Here is a 20,307-nt window from a genome sequence, read left to right as displayed (position 1 = left end):
TCTCCTTATCCTATTTTTCAAGCCTTTCCAGATGTTTCCTCAGCTGCGTTTCTTGTTTCTTTGGTTTCACTAACAGACTCCCAAAGAAATGAGGCACCGTCCCCATCAGGTCGCCATGGCAGAACATGGCTGGGATGTCAGTGAGGTGTCACAGCAGCAGCAAGTCCCTTCACTTGCGAAGTGCGAGCCTTACACACAATAAGATGCACCCACGGGCACATAAATGGCACGGGTCGCCGAGAGCGGTGGTGCAGGCCAACCCCGTACCATATGGCGGCACAGGGCACGCTGTGCGGATCCCCTCAGACGGGCGCCCACACGGAGGGCAGCGCAGCGCTCACCACACCGCTCTCAGCCCCTCAGCGGGCGCGCGAACACTGACCGATACGCGCCGTTCTGCCGCCGGCCGCCCTCTCCGCTCCCCCTCCCCCGCCGCCTGCCGCCCTCCGCCCCGACGTGTCGGCGGGCACGTCCCCACCGCCGCGTCCCGCCCGCCGCACGTCAGCCGCCCGGCCCTTACTTAAGGCGGCGGCCGCCTCACCCGCCCCGCCACGACCGCCGCCGCGCTGCAAGGGAAAGACACCGGGTAGGTGCCGGCCGGGGCGTTCGCTGAGGGGGAGAGGTGAGGGAGGGGAGCCGCTCCGGGGAAGGTGCGGTGGGCGCTGGCTCCCGCGCGAGGCCTCGAGCCGCGCCGGCACCGCCGAGCACCCAGCTGCGATTCCTCTCCTCGCTGCCCGAGTGCCTGTGTGCCCTGCTGGGAAGCGAGAGCTTGGCACGTGGAGGTTACGGCCATCTAAGCACGTCGATGGCTTAAAAAAAATTAAAAAAATAAAAGTGAGACTGGAGAGCTGATAGCCGTACTCGGGAGTATTGTTATGTTCCGGGGACACGAGAAGCAAGGTGCCTTATGCAGGATGCGGGTTCTGCTTGGAAACAAATCCATAAAGTAGACTTTGAGGAGCACAGCGTTTCTGCAAAGGCCTGGCGAAGGTGTTGTGTAACTTCAGCTCTGAAAAGGCTTGAGACATAGAATACCAGTTTTTCAGGGCAGCGGGACTGGAGGTTGGCAGGCTGTACTGTCTGTAGAAGCACTAAAATGGCTTCCTTTACCTACATGTGACATGGATGGTCGCTGAGAGCATTCTGCTAATGCTGCTGGAGTGCCATCCAGCTATATAATCAATACTTCTCAGGCTGTGTTTGCAGGAACAATCTTAAACGGTGGATTGGCAACAGCAGTTCAGCTTTTAACCGTTTGGTCTTATTGCCAGACACCTTAGGCATGTAATTTAGACGCATTTTCCCACTATCTTTTACCATCTTATTTTACCATCTGCTTGTTGTGAACATTCCAGTGACTGGAAGCTCCCAAGCCTGCAGAAATAACGCACTGCTTTTCTTTCAGCTGTGCACCATGTCTCTCAAGGATCATCTCATCCACAATGTCCATACAGAGGAGCACCCTCATGCCCACAATAAGATCAGCGTGGTTGGTGTGGGTGCAGTTGGAATGGCTTGTGCCATCAGCATCCTCATGAAGGTAAGTGTCAAGTGGGAATGAAGCAATGCAGTTCAGACTACCTGAAACCTCAAAGGGTGGGACAAGAAGTGATCTCCCTTACTAGACTAATTGAGCTAGCATGTATGATGACCTTTTGGTTGTAATTCCTTTACTTGAGCCTGAAAAGAAGCAGCAAATTTCAGCAATTTCCTGTTGATGGCTTGTAGTTCTTCTAAACCAGGTTTTCTCCAGTATCAGATGCAATATGCTCTTAGGAGCTGTATTTACCATTGGCTAACTTCCAGGTGCCCTTCTAAGCAGAAGCCATCTAACATTCTAGGCATACAGAAAGAGTAAGAACTCAGGAGTCATTTTGTCTGAAGCTGAGAAAAGTAACGGAATAGTTCTTTGCAGAGCGAATTGGAAAAAGAGGTCCAAGGCAGTCTGAATTGTCTTCCACACTGCATTATTACATTGAAAATACTGTGGCAACACCAGGCTTGTTTTACTTAATTGCAAACTAGGTTGCTTATGAACAAGTATTAAGTTAATCTTCATCACTGTCCTGCTAAATCGTCCAACTGTTTGACGTACAATGTAGATATGAAAGGTATACAACTAACTCAAGTGGATATCCCAGGAGACTAATTTAAATACCCAATGTGGGAGGAAATTAAGTCATGATGAATTCAGTTGCTTAAAATGATCGCTACTCATAAAAGAATCATAACTTCACAGTTTTCTCTGAGGAAATAACTCAATTCGTAATAAACGGAACTCTTTAATGCTGGTCTCACACAGGAGTTGGCAGATGAACTTACCCTTGTTGATGTTGTGGAGGACAAGCTGAGAGGAGAAATGCTTGATCTCCAGCATGGCAGCCTCTTTCTCAGAACACCAAAGATTACATCAAGCAAAGGCAAGTAGTTGGTTCCAATGGAGTCACCTATTTCTAGTCGATAGCAACATCAAACCAGCCATCCACGTCTAGCACTTGTCCTGTCATCCTAATCATGAGGGATGCTAGCTTCATTTCTGTTCCTACAGAAACAGTACTCAGATGACACAGTTTCATGCATCTTTTTAAGGCTGGTCCAACTAGTACTTTCAGTACAGAAAAATAAATTTCTTAAGTACCCATGAACCTCTAAGAATTTCCTTTCACAGGCAGTTAGCTTCTGAATCCTTTGCTGGTTATTTGTCAGCTATAAATGGTGGATGGCTTAAAGCTCAATGGTAGCTTGACCAGGGCAAGTAATAGCAGTCTCACACCCTAGTAAATATGTGGCTCCAGCATCCACACGTAGTAAATGATGACAACAGTGCCTTCTTGCTTCTCCTCCTGTGCAACTGTTCCACTAGAGGCCATCCCAACAGCTACCCTGCATGCCCACCAATGGCTGACAAGTATGAAATACTGTTAGTCAATTTCTGCTTAGTAAGACTTGAACGTGCTTTTAAGGTTGCCACTTGCAGCGATGAACTTTTTATAGAAGCAAAAAACAACCCTCAAACTTGAGAGTTTTAGATATCAGTGCTAAAAGCAACTGGACTCCTGAACCATAAATAGAAAGAGGTCACATTTGACACGCAGCCTTTTGTTTTCAGATTACAGCGTGACTGCACACTCCAAGCTGGTCATTGTCACTGCTGGTGCCCGTCAGCAAGAAGGAGAAAGTCGTCTTAACTTGGTCCAACGCAACGTCAATATCTTCAAATTCATCATTCCCAACGTTGTGAAATACAGTCCTCACTGCAAGCTGCTGATTGTCTCAAACCCAGGTTTGTCTCGTGTTGCTTGTCAAGAGATTCAGTTTAGAATACTATTTTCTTCAGTATAGTGGTGTCAGTATATCAATATAGCCAAGCATAGGTTTTAGTAAAGTAGCTATGCCAACTGAGCGCATAACAAGAAGTGTCGTCTTCCTTCTCCACACTCAGCAAGTTGATTCTTTGAGAAATCAATTAGGCTCCCTCCAACTTTGGGCTGCCAGTTCAGCACAGAACAAAGTAGGGAGCATTGGTAATTATATGCATAGCAGCCTCTTAATTTTGCATTTAAAATAGTGCTCATGTTAGCCCACTGCTGGACCTGGTGATGAGCATTGCTTCACTCTCTGTGCCACCTGCCATGCACATAAAATCCCTACAGATAAGCAGAAGGTACTACCCCAGATATCAGACTGCTCGTGACTGGCACTTATCCTCCCTGTTCTACTTACAGTGGATATTTTGACTTACGTGGCCTGGAAGATCAGTGGCTTTCCTAAACACCGTGTTATCGGTAGTGGCTGCAATCTGGACTCAGCCCGTTTCCGCCACCTCATGGGAGAAAGACTGGGCATCCATCCTCTGAGCTGCCACGGGTGGATTGTTGGAGAGCATGGAGACTCCAGTGGTAAGGGCAAAACCTGGCTGTTACACAGAGCTTCTTCTCATATTTATTTATTTATTTATTTATTTTTCTCCAATAAACATAATCTGCAAGGGCTACAAAGAATGCTGTTCACAAACTTATGCACTACAGGAACTTAAGAATGCAAGTCCTACTTTAAGTCTTCTACAGCAACAGAGTAACCCTAGATGATCTATATTTGACCTGAGTTACTCTGCTTAGAAAAGGTCATTACTGTAACCTAAGGAGACTAAAAATGTCTAGGCTAAGTTGTTCTCATAACTCTCTAAAAAGCATACTGAAGAAGCAAGAGGGTGAAGATCTCGGCAAGAGAGTCCCAGAGATCCCCACTATATCTAGAGGGAATCACTCAGTTGTCTTCACTACTTCAAGAGCCATGTTTAAGAATGAAAGTGTGGAGTCAAGTCTAGATGAGAACAAGAGAAAGAACAATACTCTTCTCACTTAGTCTGCACTTCTCTAGCAACAGCAGAGCAGCACTGTCTGCTTCCTGACACCCAATAGAGTGCATTTGGAATCCATCTTTATTTTGAGGAACTGCTGCAAAGCATGGACTTACTGCCATTTTTAGTTCATGAGTTGTGGGGTTCTTACCCTACAACTTCAATTGGTCTCACATTTTATACTATTTTTGGAATCAAGTCCATGTCTGTGATGTGTCACAAACTAATCCAGGTAGTTCCTACCTTAACTGTTAATCTCAGAATTACATTCTTGTCTTTTGGGAAGATTCTTTACTTTGTGAGGTAATTTAATCTCTCTGCAACTCAGTGCCTGTCTGGAGCGGAGTGAATGTTGCTGGTGTCTCCTTGAAGGCTCTTCATCCAGACATGGGAACTGATGCAGACAAGGAACACTGGAAGGAGATTCACAAGCAGGTGGTGGACAGGTAATACTGCTTTTAGTTCTCCATCGTATGATCTCATGTTGAAGAACATCTCTGAACTGCATTACTGATTTCTGGTTTAGTAAGTGGCCCAAAACGAAGGTCAAACAATGCAGAAATAATACAACTTCATTGTTTTAAGGACTAACATAGATTTGGCAGTTAACTTTTCATGGTTAGTGAGCTTTAAATAAAGAAGATGTTTTAACTTCCGAGTTTCTGGTGTTAGTGAGGGGCACGGTGTGAAGTACAAACAGTGCATTTCAATCCGGTCAGCTATCAGTCAAATCTCCGCTGTCTCCAAATTGTTTAAGGGATCAAAAGCCTTTCCTACAGCTGTCAATTAGTTCCATTGATGCTACTTGCTTTTTAATAAGTAACTTTCACTCTGCAGTGCCTATGAGGTCATCAAACTGAAGGGGTACACGTCATGGGCTATTGGCCTTTCCGTGGCAGATCTAGCTGAAACTATTATGAAGAACTTAAGAAGAGTGCACCCAGTCTCTACAGCTGTTAAGGTGAGCAGCTCTTTCTTGCTGACTTTTCTTTGTTTTAACTGAGAACGGAAAACTTAAGAATCCCGAGGAACAGTGACAACATTCAAATTTCTCTTAAGCTTACTTGAATTTTCCATATTAGAATACTCTTTAAAGTAGATGTGCACAAATCCTAGCCTAACTATCCTTACCTACTTTTCAGGGCTTGCACGGAATAAAAGATGATGTCTTCTTAAGTGTTCCTTGTGTACTGGGCAGCAGTGGCATCACTGATGTAGTGAAGATGATCCTAAAACCTGATGAAGAGGAGAAAATAAAGAAGAGCGCAGATACACTCTGGGGAATTCAGAAAGAACTACAGTTCTAAAGTTGTCCAAGCAATTCACTATTTGCAGTTTAACGGTTTAGTGGTTTGTCTTAATGTTGCACTTTCCAAGTAGGTCAAATCCTTCGGTGTATTTCAAATAGAACACAAACTAAAATCTGAACAAATGAGTTTCCTAAAGATCGCAATTAGGAAACTATTCTAGGGTTTTCCCTGTCCTCAGACACTTATATTCTTAGCCATAGCTCCAGCCACCTAGTATTGTACAGTGAAGTGGTGTGACATCAATCCAGCATTCAAAGCAGCACTGCCTTTTCCTCACGTTGTCTAAACATTAGCCAGAACAATAACTAACCAGCTAACTAACACAACGTGAAACCAAAGACTATTTTCTTGCAGTCACAGGATTGTCAAACTGATTGACAAACCTTCTCTGCCAGCTGAATAGCTTAAATATTTCACTGTTGGTAGGTCCAAATATTTTCCTAACACTTCTTTGGAACTTGTGTATACCTTTTTTTTAGAGGAACTTATTTTTGTGTACTGTATCGGACTAGTTGTAAATTTGTCTCCAAAGCACATTTAAAGAAAAGGTTAAAGTTTATATATGCAACAAGACAATGACCTGTAGTACCAGCTCCAACACCAAATAAACCATAAAATGTATTTCAGCCTCCTGAGTCTTTTTTGAGAGGGCATTCTGGTCCATCGTGTTCTTGGCCTTGGAGGCATTACATCAACAAATGCAGAGGTCTTTGTTTTTCCTAGCATTCTTTTTCAGAAAAAACAACAACAAAACATTAAGGCTTCTAAGGTACTGTATGATACACTCTACAATGGCCATAACCTGAGGGTAGAACAAGGCAAGACAAGAGAACCATTGCTAAGCTTACTTAGGAAAACAATCATTGGATGTCAGCAGCTACATCAAACAGTGGTGCCTTGAATTTTTGAGGTTTCCAGCTTTCATCTGTCATAAGGGAGTTTACTTACAAACTCCAGCTGTGAATTATTCTCAATCAGGACACTGGCACATCTTCCAGCTATCGTAAGTAAAGTGAAAGAATGGTTAAGCTGATACCACATGAGCTAGGGCTGTTTGTAAAGAAAGTGCATTCAACACAATTCTGTAGAGGAAGAAAATATGCAACAAGTTTTATTCAGCTTAAGTCCACCAGCACAAAGATTACAGGAAATAGAAAGTGCATTAATAAAAGCTAGTATTTACCAAAAAGAAAATATATTATTGATTCAAAATATTTTACAGTTGAATGATGCAATAACTTATTCTGGGCACCTACTGATTAAGAGAAAGATCAAGAAAATGGCTGCTTCACAAGTAAATCTAACTTCCCAGTTAAAGTCTGAGAGTTTAGTAGAGATCACTGAGTCCAGCAGTCTTCCTTGCTTTCTGCATTAATGCTCTCAGCTGGAACTGCTTGCGAGACAGAAGACGTACATGCTGCAAAGAAATAATAAGAAGAGCTGGCTGGTAAAAATGGTAACTCTATAGCGAATCAAGTTTTGAAAGCATGACTCAATGAGATGTCTGTTTTGGGAAATACTAAATGTGTTGGTTCATTAAATGGCTTTTTCTTGGCTTAGAATGACTTGCTACCATATACAATCACTATAGTGTATTTTTATAATTTTAATAATCAGATCCTCACATTCCTATCAGAGAAGTCATACGTATTCTAAGGTGAATCAAAGACAAATACAATTCCCATAGTATCATTTCCTTTAATAGAAGCTAAACAGAATTAGCAAGCTACATAAAAACAAAGTATGTCTCTACTTAGGACACCGTCCACTGAATGTTTAAAGCAAACCTGAAGTGGCAATGAGGTGGAATCTCACCTGTTAGAAAGGGACCTGACTAGCAACTCTGGTTACCACTCTTGGCCAGGGGACCAAGTGAAGAGTGTTACACTTTGACACACTGATCCTTTCACATCCAATGGCTACACTAGTTACTAGGACATTTTATGAAGTTCTAGTCTCCATGTTAAGTGTTCTTAATAAATTCAAAAGTTCAAAATAGAAAAAGATATGAAAGAAAACTCTAAGCATTAAGAAAAACAGAGAAAAGGAATAAGTGACCTAAGTTCTTTACTAAAGGTGCAAAACGTGTGGGCTTCTCAAGAACAGCTCTTCTTTTTCTTCTGTGAGCCTAACACTCCAGTGCCTGCTGCAAGAATGGCATCAACACACTGCAGGTGGAAAGCTGACAGTTCTCTAGTCACCTTTAAAATTGGTTTCTCCACAATCAGTAGCTCAGACCAAAGGAAAGTGTATATTGACACTAATAGTAAATAACCTCTATATATCTATAATGCTTTTAAATTAGCCCATCCTAATCCTGATATTCTTCTTCTGAGACTCATGTTTCAACCTATATGCACTTACTGTATTTCTTCAGCGAGGACATCATTAACATCAAAAAGCTGAACATAAGAGTTCAAAGTACTTACACACATTTAAAGTGCACATATTAAGAATATCTCAAGAAGCCTACCTTTAAAAAGACATCTAGATCTATCACTCCACGCCTCAATGCTTCCCCAAGATAAAAGATGGTGTCTTCAATTGCATTTTCCTCTGCATACAAGTTCAGGATCTGCTTGTAAAGTGGTGCTGTAGGAATGATAACTTCATCTATGTCGTTATTTTCTGATTGACTTTCCATTTTCTCCAAGGCAGAACTGAGCTCCTCATCCTTCTTTTTGAGAAGTTCAATGTTCTTGTCAACTTCAGCCTAAAAACATTGAAGATGTTTATTTCTTAACTCTCAAGAGCTGAATACCTGCTTCTGCCAAGATGACTTTAGAACTATGAAGAACTTTAGAAACACTGCTTGATTCTTTTTACTTCTATATTCACCTTCATCATGACTTTCATAAAAGAACGAGCTAGCAACTTACAGATTTGAGATTCTACCATCGAAAAAGTAAATGCTCTTTTAGATTATAATGTCAATCTATTGCCATTTACAATTTTAAAGAAGGCATGCTAGCAGTCTGAGTATTTTGAAGACACCACATAAGGAAGAACGATGGTTTAAACTAACTAAAGTAATAAAAGCAAAGCAAAAAAAAAAAAGGGTTTCTTTGGAGGTGTATGTTTTGGAGCAAGAAGTCCTAACTGATTTAGTCATGTCTTATATGGAAGGCAGCTCGTACATTTTTGCCTTTTTGTCACATATCAACAGTTCTATTATGTCCCTCATTTCCCCAATTACACGCTGCATTTACTGTGGTCACATCGTGGATTTACACAACACAATGGTACTTCCTGTTCTTTGTTCCTCATTCATAATTGCAAATAGTCACTTTAAAAAAAAAAAGCACACAGAATTTGAACATGAAGCTGATTGTTTCAGAAACTGGTCATCAGTCCCAAAACCTTACCCCAAGCAGTAATGCAAGGAGCAGACACAGGATGTGGAAGTTAGGCCTTCATGAAAAAAACTCTGCAGCCATTTCTGAGCACGAGGAATAGCAAAGGTTCTTGTTTAGAAAAAATCTGAAGTTACAAAGGAAGCTGTGACTAAAATCAGTGTGTCTGCAGTATGACACTGAAATGTTCTCCATCACTACTGTCACGCACTATTAGCTAGAAAATGACAAAGTGAGTAAGTACTCCTATACCACTTATCATCTGGGGTGGGGGGGAAAGCACTGATGCTGTTCCTCTGCTACTAACAGTAACATTTCTAAGACATCAGACAGTGCATCTTAAGATCACTGGGATTTCCATCTTTCATCTGTCTAAACACATGCACCTCAATTTGGAAAGAAAATACACACTTCAAAAGCAATACACTTTCATGCTGATACAGATCAGCGTTTTAACTCAGCTTACCACTTCTTGATCCAGACGAGTTACCATCTCTTCCAGTTTCTGGTGTCCTTTCTTCAGGTCCTCTTCCGTGCGCTTCAAGGCATTGAGTTCAGCTTGAGCACGATCCATTTCTTCTTTCATCCGCCATCTCAGTTTATCACTGACTGCTGAAATAAGGGAAGCTCTAATGGTGTCTTCACTGATTGTTCCATCTCTGCTGGGTCCTGTGCAAGAAAATTCACCAGCACACAATTAACTCTCAATTCTGCACCAGCTTCAGTACAAAGCCAGTTTGGAAAGAGCAGCGTACACAAAACTTCAACAAGACCACACACCTCAGAGAATCCTTATAGCACCCAAGGAATTTTTTGGATCTCCACTGCTGAACAGAACAAGACTGCATAAATCCATCTTTATTCCCTACGCCTCTTACATTATCCCTATATGCTTTCTAGCACACAAAGCTTACATAAAGCCATGTATTTGGGAAAATAAATCTATGCAACTAACAAGAGTTACTATGAGAAAATTTACATTGTGCTTACTAACCACCAATTTCTTCTGAAAATTAAGGAAGCATCACATGTTGACAATTACTAATGTTACTACTTCTTACATACAAATTGTACCAGCACATGTGTAATTTCTTAAAGCTAAAATGAACTACTACTGAGAAAAGAGACTGAATAAATATATTTATTCAAAGTACTGCAAAGATAGGCTCGTGAAAATACAAATGGCACAAGAGTTGACCTGCTCTACAGTTCTGGCTTAAGCAGTTCAACCTGCTGCCAGTCAACATGACCATTTTTAGCATTTGGTCAAGTATCAGAATCAGCAGCAGAAGCTGTCAAACTGCACCACACATACAAACTCAAGAATTTAGCACCACTACTTCTTATGGAAAGGAGTAAAGAACAGCATTTTGTGCACTGGCAAGTAAAACTTAAATCAAGCCAGACTTAAACCATGAGGGACAAAGAGTTCATTCACAGTTTAGGACTGTAACTGTAAGGCAGCCAATTGTAAACATACATCTTCCTAATCCAAACAAAAAGGTCTGATTTCACTTTAACAGCATTAGCATGAATTCAGCTACTGTTTAATTTATCTAATGCATTATTCTCTATGCCAGAACCATCAATCAATTCTACTTCTTTTTGTCCTCCCCAGTCTCTCACTCTTGGATATTTTATGCAAAGTTCACTTCGTCATTAAAGCAGGACAGAAAAAAAATCACAACACAACTAATGATTAAAGTTCACATGTAAGTGCCGACAGACCAGAAAAAGGTCTTTGCACATGGATCATCAGTTAGATTTTATATATCTTCCTAAAGAGCATGAACCCTTAGCATTTTCTGCCACTTCCATAATTAGTGCAGCTTGGGGAAGACTTTATGGCAGAGAGCCAGTAAATCCAGAGAGCACTGAAACCCTTAACCTTTACCAGGCAGAGTCTGGTTTCAGAACTGACCTTAGAGAATCAGACTCGTATCTGAATCAGATCATTAGTGGCACACAACCGAACTGAATGAGAAAAAAAACTATTTGAAAAAAATAATTTAAAAACTGAAGCAAGTCTGAGTATTTTTGTCCAACTCAAAATAAGCTCACTGAAGGAAACACTCCGGCACCATATATACAGCTTTGCAAGTTGTAGCTCCCTGTAAGCTCCCATTAAACTGGCACAGTAAACCATAGTTCAACAGTGGGGAAAAAAAAAAATCAGAATAGGAAAGAAACATTTGCAGTTTCAAGGGAAATAAGTTTACTGTAAATACACTGGATGACTATAGAGACATCTCCACATTTCATCTGGCGTGGGATAAACCACAGTCATGCACCTGCTACATCTTAGTTAGCTGCATCTAGTGAATCTGTCTTGTGTTAAATTGCTACTACAAAATCTGGCATTACAACATGGTACCAGATGACCTAACAGAGGACTTCTGAAGTATTCTGTAATACCTGGCATATACTCCACCCCTCTTCATCTTCACTGAGAATGAAAAGGAAGAAAATAAATAAAATGTGACATCTATTTTCAATTAACTCTTTACACACAAAAGCAAAACAGGATTTGTTTTCAGAGAGAGACACTGTGGAAAGCCAACGTTCCCTAGAAAGGTTCCCAACACTTTTCTGTATGTCTGACAATGAGAGCCAGCATGGACTATCAATCCTCAAGGATCCAACGACCCCACAACAGTGAGCAATACTTGGCTTTCTTGTAGGTTGTGTGGTAGCCACAACTCATGTCAGAGTGGAAACGACAGCTGAAATGACTTTCAGAGAACGCTTCTGTAATACACAAATCTGAAAGAACATGGACATGAAGGACGGGATCAGGCACAAAAAATAAGAATGATCATTTCTTGTAGTTTCCAAATTCTGTAACACAACAATTCCTCAAGTACTGTTAAGAGTAGAACTAAAGCATTCCCCTTCCTTTGCCAATCTATGAGCTTGCTTTGTTCCCAAGGCAAACTAAAACTTCAAGGGGGAAGAGCATATATAAATAACTGGGAGTTCACACATGAAATTACAAACCTGTGAATATTCTTTTAAATTACAGAGCAAGAGATTATAAACACCTTATATTCTGAAAAAAGACACAAATGTCTTTGTCCTTACCATGCAGTTGTTTCAAAAGGACTGTCCAATTGCAAAGTTATGCACCTTCCTACTAGAGAACACTTTCCAGTGGTTCCCTATCCATCACACATATCCATATTAGAAATGATACAGAGCAGAATCACAGAATGGCCAGGGTTGGAAGGGACCTCAAGGATCATGAATCTCCAACCCCCGCCACATGCAGGGCCACCAACCTCCCCATTTAATACTAGACCAGGCTGCCCAGGGCCCCATCCAGCCTGGCCTTGAATATCTCCAGGGATGGACGGGGCATCCACAACCTCTCTGGGCAGCCTGTTCAGCACCTCACCACTCTCTCTGTAAAGAACTTCCCCCTGATATCCAACCTAAATCTGCCTTCCCTCTACTTAAAACCATTTCCCCTTGTCCTGTTGTTATCTACCTGTATGGGAACTGCTAAGTCACGGCCTGAACCTCTGATTGATCACCTGAGGCGAGCCATGAGTCAGCCAGAGGAGCACAGCTGAAGGCAATTCACCTGTGCTGCCAGAAGGATTGGAGCCAGGCTCCACCCCTCCTAGACCTATTTAAGAGCTGGCTACCAGTGGGGAAGGATCTCTTCTGGAGATCACCTCTCTTGGTGTTTTGTGGTGAGCCCAGCTGAAGGGTAAGCTCTTCCACTTATTCTCTTTTTGTTATTGTTGTCTACTTTGACTAACTCTCCTGATTATATTGTGATTATAACATCTTGTTATCTATTGATTATACACTACCCTTTCAAAGAGTTGATTCCCCTCCTGTTTGTAGGCTCCCTTTAGGTACTGAAGGCTGCAATGAGGTCACCCCGCAGCCTTCTTTTCTCCAGGCTGAACAAGCCCAGCTCCTTCAGCCAGTCTTCATAGGGGAGGTGCTCCAGTCCCTGATCATCTTTGTGGCCCATTCTCTAGACCCTCTCCAACAGCTCCCTGTCTTTCTTATACTGGGGGCTCCAGACCTGGATGCAGTACTCCAGATGGGGCCTCACAAGAGCAGAGTAGAGGAGGACAATCACCTCCTGGCCACCCCAGAAACAATGCTAGTGTATTTTGCTAGTACAGGATGACTGAGCAGCAGAATGGGAAAATATGAATCAATGCTCTTGGTTTCACTGCTGACAGGAGGTAAGAAGAAAGTAAAACAAGGAGCAACAGCAAAGAGGCAGAAAACAATAGACCTAGGTAAAAGGCCTACCAAATATGTACTGAAAATCTCAGCTTCAGGACTTTCAAAATAAATAAAGTATAAATAATGAGTAAATAAAGCAAGTCCCATAGACAATTAAGTGAAGATAAAAGCATTTTAAAAAGCAAGACAACAAAGAGTAGTACAGACAATCAAAAGTCACCTACAGTTTAAGAGTGAAAGGAAAAAAAAAACCCTTCGGTTGCTTATATACACTGTTTTTCAACATATGCATAGAGCAGACAGTGCACTGCACATAATCAGGAATTTTATGGGTTCCTGAGTGAAAAAAATATGAAGAACATAGGAAGTGTCACCCAGAAGAAGACATCTTCTTCCCCATTAAAAAAAAAAAAATCAATATTTTGGAAGGCTGGATTTAAGAACAATAAATTCCTTTTCTCACTGGTGCTCTTTATGCATCAATTACAGTGGGAAGCTTTGCTTTGATGAAATAGTTACTCACCAACAGTAGTCACAGGGGGCTGAGAAGGATAGTATGGAACGTTAGTGGTAGGTGGGAATGGAACACCAGCTGGATAAGGATAGTTCGGGAAGCTGCTTTGACAAAGAAACACAGGCTGAAGTTATTTAATTACTAGTACAACTTGATCCATGTCACCATGTTAAATATTTATTCATATCACGTTTAAACTACAGGCCGAATTACACTCTTTTCCTGTCCCCATTAACATCTCTCACAACTTGTAGTTCTGATGCAATGTATGATATCATTGTAACTGAAGCCCTACCTACTTATTTGCTGGTCAATCACGTAGATCATTCCAAATTCTCAACAGGCTGCCTTTCAATATCTAAACTGCCCTTCTAAAACCCAGAAGTATCCAAACCAAATTGTTTTAACTACAGACTGACAGAACAGTCAATCTTAACAATTCTCAACATTATACGAAAATTTTACAGGAGACTTTGATTGAAGTGCTTCAAGTAAAAGAGAACATGCTGCATGCAGAACACACCACGAGCACTTCCAATAGGTACACTTAGGAGGAAAATGTCTGCCACACGACCTCTCTTTTTCACTCCTTAAAGCATGCTCCCAGTGCTTACAGTTCCTTTGCTTTTCAATACCACAGTGTTATGTACTACAGCAACTCCTCATATTATCCTAACAGAATCAGGACATTAGGATGTCCATAATTAAATAAAAAGGTACAAACTAGAAAACAGGCAGCGTTTATTTGTCAAGAAAGAATGCTATTTGCTAAGAAAGAACACTAATATTGAGTGGCAGAGCTGATGCACAAGCTGCTCCTCTTCTAATCTCCAAAGAACACTGCAGAAAGCAACTGTTTATTTCAAACTATAATTGAAGTCACTACTATATTTCTGAGGAGTTAGTTCTGTTGGACTCATTTTCAGTTTTTAACCTCTGTGAAACAAGATCTAGCACTGGCAAGAACAAAATACATCAAGGTTCATCTTAATCCAGTAACTGCTTTGTTCAATTATTTGAGTTGCTCATGACCCAACCAATGCTATCAATGCTGTTAAGAAAAAAAAACAACAACAACTTTTAGGAATGTGTATCTTTCTACAGCATATAAGCACAACCACTTTATAAAACTAACTATGTAAGTGAATCAAGAGAACATGCAGGAATTAGGTAATCATTTTTCAAAACGTAATTGTCACTCAGCTGTATGATAACTGAAGTAAGCAACACTACGAAAACGAAATCTTCCCAAACTTTCTCTTGGTCATTAACAAAGAGTTCAGTCCTCTCTTCTACACAAACAGCTATCATGATAAACACCAAGATCCAAATCCATGGTAATAAATAAATAAATGGAACAGAAATAAGACTAGATGCTGTTCAGTGAAGCCCCCTGTTATGTCAGCGATGATGAAAAGTGCTCAAAGTGGCTCTTACCTTGGGTTTGTAGTGCTTCCTGGTGGATAGGGAGATATTCCTGGCATGCCAGGCACGTAGGAAGCTAAATAAAATAATGATTTTATGTATTTCTGCTTTTCAGAATTTTACCACATACAAAGATCACACTAGTGAGAAGCATTATGCTGTGATACTATGCTTCTCAAAATACTGAACAATATTTATTAAGATATGAATTTGAAAGAGCAGTAACTGTACTGAGTGAAGTATGCCTGCTTAAGGAAAAGTATCTGCAGGAAGGGAACTCAAACAGGAGGCACATAAAAGATGACAGACGTGACTCTGTTTTTAGATAATAGCTCAGAAAAATAAGATAACCTTCCCAATGAGCCACTGTTCTCTATTCTGCTCATTAAATAACAAGCACATTTAAGTAGCTTCAGAATAGACAAGGGTAACAGTCAGTTAGCTGTTTAACAACCCGATGTTATTCAGTGATTTCTTCCATTTAGAAATCTAAATAGTTCTAAAAAACTTTTACCAACAAACATGCCTTAGCAATTTTATGTTTCTTCTTAGAAAGCTGACAATTCTATTATAAAAACTGCATTTTCAATGTATTTATTGCTGATTAGTAGTAATTATAGGAGCATTACATCAAATACAGGTGTTTTCTTTTCCCCCCTTTTTCTTATTTTTGTTGAAGTCTCCCTAGCTATTTTCACCTTCTAAAACTGCAAATGATTCAGGGTTTTTATTTCTCAAAGTGCACCTAGAACTTAAGACAAACTGTTTATAAAATAGATTTTTAAAAAAGACTACACTAGTAAAACCAAGTAGCTATTAATCACGTAAAATCCAGAAACACTGTTTGTAAAGTTACTTCCAATACACCAGCCTTCAATGACTACAAAAGAACAAAGCAGTGATGTTTCAGCTGATGATCTCATCTTCCTTAAAGCACCATACAGGTCACAGTCCCCACCAAAACTATACTTGTAGTGACACCTGCTGTTCTTGGAAAACTCAACAGCTTGTTCATTGAATCACCTGGTGCTCTTACAACACCAGACAAGCCATAGAGCCCCACGCACTTACCTTAAGCCAATTATCTCTACCGGTCCCACTTAGTTACTCCTCTTTGGTCCCATTTGGTTATTTGTTTGTGGCTCTCCCTCGCCAATACAAGCATTAATTTTGCCCCCACCTCCACACAAATTTTTCCAGTAGTTCAAGTACAGCACAAGTGAACTACTTGTGAATATCCATCAATGTAGAAAGCCATTTTAGAATGATATTTATCAACTATTGAGGCAGAAAGCCTTTGGTACACACTCTGGAGAGTGAGGATTTGTATAAATCAGCAGCCCAGAGCACTTACTGGTTGGTGGGCCAGTTGCCTGGTACGGTGAGTAGCTGGCTGAAACAGTGGGCCGAGAAAAGACTGGAGGCTCCTCAGCAAACACCACAATCATAACTTGAATCAGTTCCAGCAGGTCTGACTGGGGCTGCAAGGATACACACATGACAAGTTGGTGCCATCTGCTAACAGCTGGTTTTACTGACTGTAACAACAGAATGGGACCATTCCACACGCACACATATACGTGTATTTATTGCTATTTATGCTACGCAAACGCTGAACTACCACTCACATTTATTACATTTATTCCTCCCAATCACTTTTGATAGAACTAAGCCTATTCTACAGTTACGGCCCCATCAGCACATTTCATCTTTTTTGAAAGTTCACATTTTAGTTAAAATGTCTGAGGCCTGCACTGCTGGATTTAGTTATTAATAAATACACCCAAAGCCCCAGCAAAGTCTACCTGAAGCAGTCATACAGCACTTCATCTTAATCTGAGATCAATTTCAGCCCAGAGATGCGTCAAAGAATTTGTAGTTCACCTTCAGTAAACATTCTGGTCTCACAGTAAATATTCTTATCTTCAGGTCAGCTCCCTACTAGGCAAGGAAGCCTATGCTGCACTGTTCAATCGGACGGGCTGTCACTAAAGGCACAATTAACCAGACAACAAAACCCACAGCAATCTGAATGTTAAGATATTAAAAATAACAAGCAGTTGTTTCAAAGGAAAAAAAATATCTGGATTAATATCTCAGAAAAAGAGTTACGTTTCTTGTAACAGATGGTACAACTATCTGAAAAAAGAAATTAAAAGAGTAAATTAACAAGCTGAATTTCCCTCTACTTACGTATTTCCACTCATGCAGGTAAGGAAGGTATATCTTTCCATTAGCATCAACATGCTTCCCAGTTTTTATTGTCATTGAACTAGTGGGTTTAACAAAACAGATTGGGGGATTGAAAGGGTAGGTGTCCAGCAGCCACAAGCAAATGGGGATATTGTATATGTTACCTAGAAAGATGATTTGAAAGATTTTAGGAGTGCTGTCCTTTTATATTCAGATGTTTAAAGCATACATAAAGTACCGAAAAGAGTACTGAAATATAAACAGAAATTAGAGAGCTGCACAAGCACAGAGGAGCAGTGATATGCACTACAGTTTGGTTCCATAACAAAACCAGAAACAAATATTTAAAATATGACACCACGGACAAGTGAAAGCTTTCACAAAAATGGTGATCACTGAAGTAGTGTAACTGAAGCATTACGAATATACACAGCTTTTCACATGATTCTGTACAATAAATATAACCAGCAATAAATATAACATGCATAACAGTGACTATATTAATAATAAAGGCATACCTCTGTAAGGCACAGGAATGGTTCCACTGAGGCTCATCAACTCTCTAGATGAACCGTCGTTAAAAACTGAAAGGGAGCAGAGGGCATTTTGAACACAAACCTATTTGCTGTGTTAATCTCTGTTCAGGTGATAGCCTGTCTACTTGTTAATGTACATTTTCAGAAGTCATGTGTGAACACACGTACACATACACAGATACACACTGTATCAACACAGCTTGAGAAGTTCTGCTCTTGCACATCTCCCTGGCAAATGGTTGCCTATAGTCAGATAACTCCTTATGAATAACATATTCCTGAGAGATGGTTTACTAATTATTGACAAACTACCTTTACTGCAAATAAAACTGCTTCCTTCTTTACAGCTGAAGTAACACATGAATTTTCTCATTTCACCCTACCAACCAGCTGCTATTGGCTCTGTGCTCAAATCTTCCAAGGCAGCTTTGGAAGAGACAGGTAACAGAAATGAGCTTCTTGCTACAGCTCAATGCTATTCTTAATTCTTAATCTTCATTCAAACTTGCATACTTTAAAGCACTGTCACAACTGTTCATTTTTAGTGAAGTATTTACATTAATTTACAATACTTTTAAAATAGACAGAACTGTACATGTATCTTTGCATCACAGCAAATTTGAACTTGTAAGATATCAGCAATCTCCAGGGCGATAGGACATATCTGAGTGACCAAATAAAAGCTGAAGAGGTGGAAAAACATACCACCTCCTGGCACCTTTCTGTATTACTGAGTCTATTTCAGAAAATTAATGTCTGTTCCAGGAGAGTACTGACATCAAAGTTCAAAAAGAATAACTTTAAATTCTAAATTCTAGCTTGAACTCCCTACTCTCCACAAAAACTATCAGATACATCTTATACAATGAAACTCTGATAAGAAGAACTTGCTCAAAGCCTTACCATATGAATCCATAACAGGTTTGAGGTCCTTGTACTGAGAAATGACACTGTTTGTCTCCTGTATAGTTAGGTCTCTGTACTTATACTGGAAAACAAAAGAGAAAAGAAGTCATTAGAGCCTAAAGATGCAGTGTAAATTGCTTTTTGTTTCACAGAATAGCCTCTGTTTATGGAAGTTACCCATGGGCATTCTTCAGCACTCTTACTTTTGAGTGAGATTTTATTTTTTTTTTTTTTTACATAATCAAACCAAACACTCCATTAACACCTTGAACAAGGTATTAGGATGTTTTCATTCTTAAATAAGAGTTCACAGATCAAGTTCTGGGGAAAGCTATCACATTTCATTCATATTCTGCCATAATCAACATTGCATTTTAAGCAAAGGCAAGCTTGGGACAAAGCATTTATCAGAAGTTAGTTACCAGCATCATGCAAGGCACACATTAGAAGAGGCCATACTACAAACACTGGTTTCATCCCCTTACATTCATCTCAGCACAGACCTGAAGTCTCAGAACTATGACCCACAGACAAGAGGAGATGCTCCTGGCTAGCAGAGAGCTGTTTCACCACATGGTGTGGATCTTCACCCTTGTGGCCTTTCTTCTCGCTCTCTCCCTCAATAGAACAGAGCATGTAACTACTCGTGGAAAATGAAGGCAAGTGGTGAAATAGTAACTTCGTTTTTCCATCAGGTGCAAAAAGTTTCCCCCCACTTTTCACTGAGCTGACAGGAAGCCAGATGCCACTTGTGGTTTAAGAAGGGCACGAGGTGGAGTGGGAAAAGAAGGCACCGCACTGCCTTACCTCCTTATGGCATGTCGCACCTCAGCCACTCCTTTAGGGAAGCCGGGTGAGTACAAAGACGCACACCTGCTTACCCCACGTTTGCGATCAGCATTCAGTCTCCAGCCGATGACACAAGGACCAAGTGGAGGAAAGGACCTCCAACCGCGAGCAGCCCTTAGCCTGCCACAGCTCGCTTTTGGGCGGTACCAACAATACGACTGAACGGTAAGAAAGCAAACGCCCCCAAGCCAAAGCCACGGCTCCTCGCAGCTACCCGGCCACAGGGATTTTGGTTTCAATCTGCTGGACGAGGCCCGGTTTCCAGCTGACTAACAGCGTACCGCTACCGCACGGCTCGCACCGCCTCGATGACCAGCAGCCATTTACCTCACCGCGAGTTTTGTTTCCTCAAACGTCACCCATTAGAAAACAACACCCCCCTCCGCCGCCCCGCCGTAGCCCGTGCCCGCACTCCGCCTCCCGGCCGCGTCCGGCGGAGAGGGAAGGGCCTCTCGAGGCGCCAGGCCGCCGCCTACCTTGGCGAGCATTTTCTTCAGCTGGCTCTCCGAGAACGCCATGGCGGCGGCTGCCGCCCGCCCCCCCAACGCAGGCAGCGCCGCGAGCCCGCTTCCGCCTGGCACTGATGGCACTTCCGGGCGGGAACAGCGCCGCCCGACAGCACGGCGCGGTACGACTACGGCCCTGCCCGCAT

General features: G+C 41.3%; 2 protein-coding genes across 3 annotated transcripts; one reads left to right on the top strand and one right to left on the bottom strand.

Annotated features, from left to right (window-relative positions):
- The first annotated feature begins 506 nt into the window (after nt 1-506).
- LOC122185812 (L-lactate dehydrogenase A chain) lies at nt 507-6,291 on the top strand. Its single transcript, XM_042881945.1, has 8 exons — nt 507-586; nt 1,406-1,540; nt 2,303-2,420; nt 3,110-3,283; nt 3,726-3,899; nt 4,689-4,806; nt 5,198-5,321; nt 5,503-6,291. The coding sequence occupies exons 2-8, from the start codon at nt 1,415-1,417 to the stop codon at nt 5,665-5,667; spliced, it is 999 nt and encodes a 332-aa protein (XP_042737879.1). The 5' UTR covers nt 507-586; nt 1,406-1,414; the 3' UTR covers nt 5,668-6,291.
- A 464-nt stretch (nt 6,292-6,755) lies between these two features.
- Nucleotides 6,756-20,222, bottom strand: TSG101 (tumor susceptibility 101). 2 transcript variants are annotated; one of them, XM_042881942.1, is made up of 10 exons: nt 20,132-20,222; nt 18,804-18,888; nt 17,883-17,948; nt 17,365-17,528; nt 16,526-16,652; nt 15,184-15,247; nt 13,756-13,850; nt 9,490-9,692; nt 8,144-8,383; nt 6,756-7,087 (listed from the first exon to the last, which is right to left on the bottom strand). In XM_042881942.1, the coding sequence occupies exons 1-10, from the start codon at nt 20,171-20,173 to the stop codon at nt 6,998-7,000; spliced, it is 1,176 nt and encodes a 391-aa protein (XP_042737876.1). In that variant the 5' UTR covers nt 20,174-20,222; the 3' UTR covers nt 6,756-6,997. The 2 variants fall into 2 exon arrangements, with proteins under 2 accessions (XP_042737876.1, XP_042737877.1); XM_042881943.1 differs by having other exon boundaries at nt 13,756-13,847.
- Nucleotides 20,223-20,307: the final 85 nt, after the last annotated feature.

The sequence above is a fragment of the Lagopus leucura genome, unplaced genomic scaffold (assembly GCF_019238085.1).
Source record: "Lagopus leucura isolate 7727_CA_CO unplaced genomic scaffold, USGS_WTPT01 Super-Scaffold_100033, whole genome shotgun sequence".
Lineage (NCBI taxonomy): Eukaryota > Metazoa > Chordata > Aves > Galliformes > Phasianidae > Lagopus > Lagopus leucura.
The sequence above is the reverse complement of the archived record's forward strand: the minus strand, read 5'-3'. Positions and strand labels throughout refer to the sequence as shown.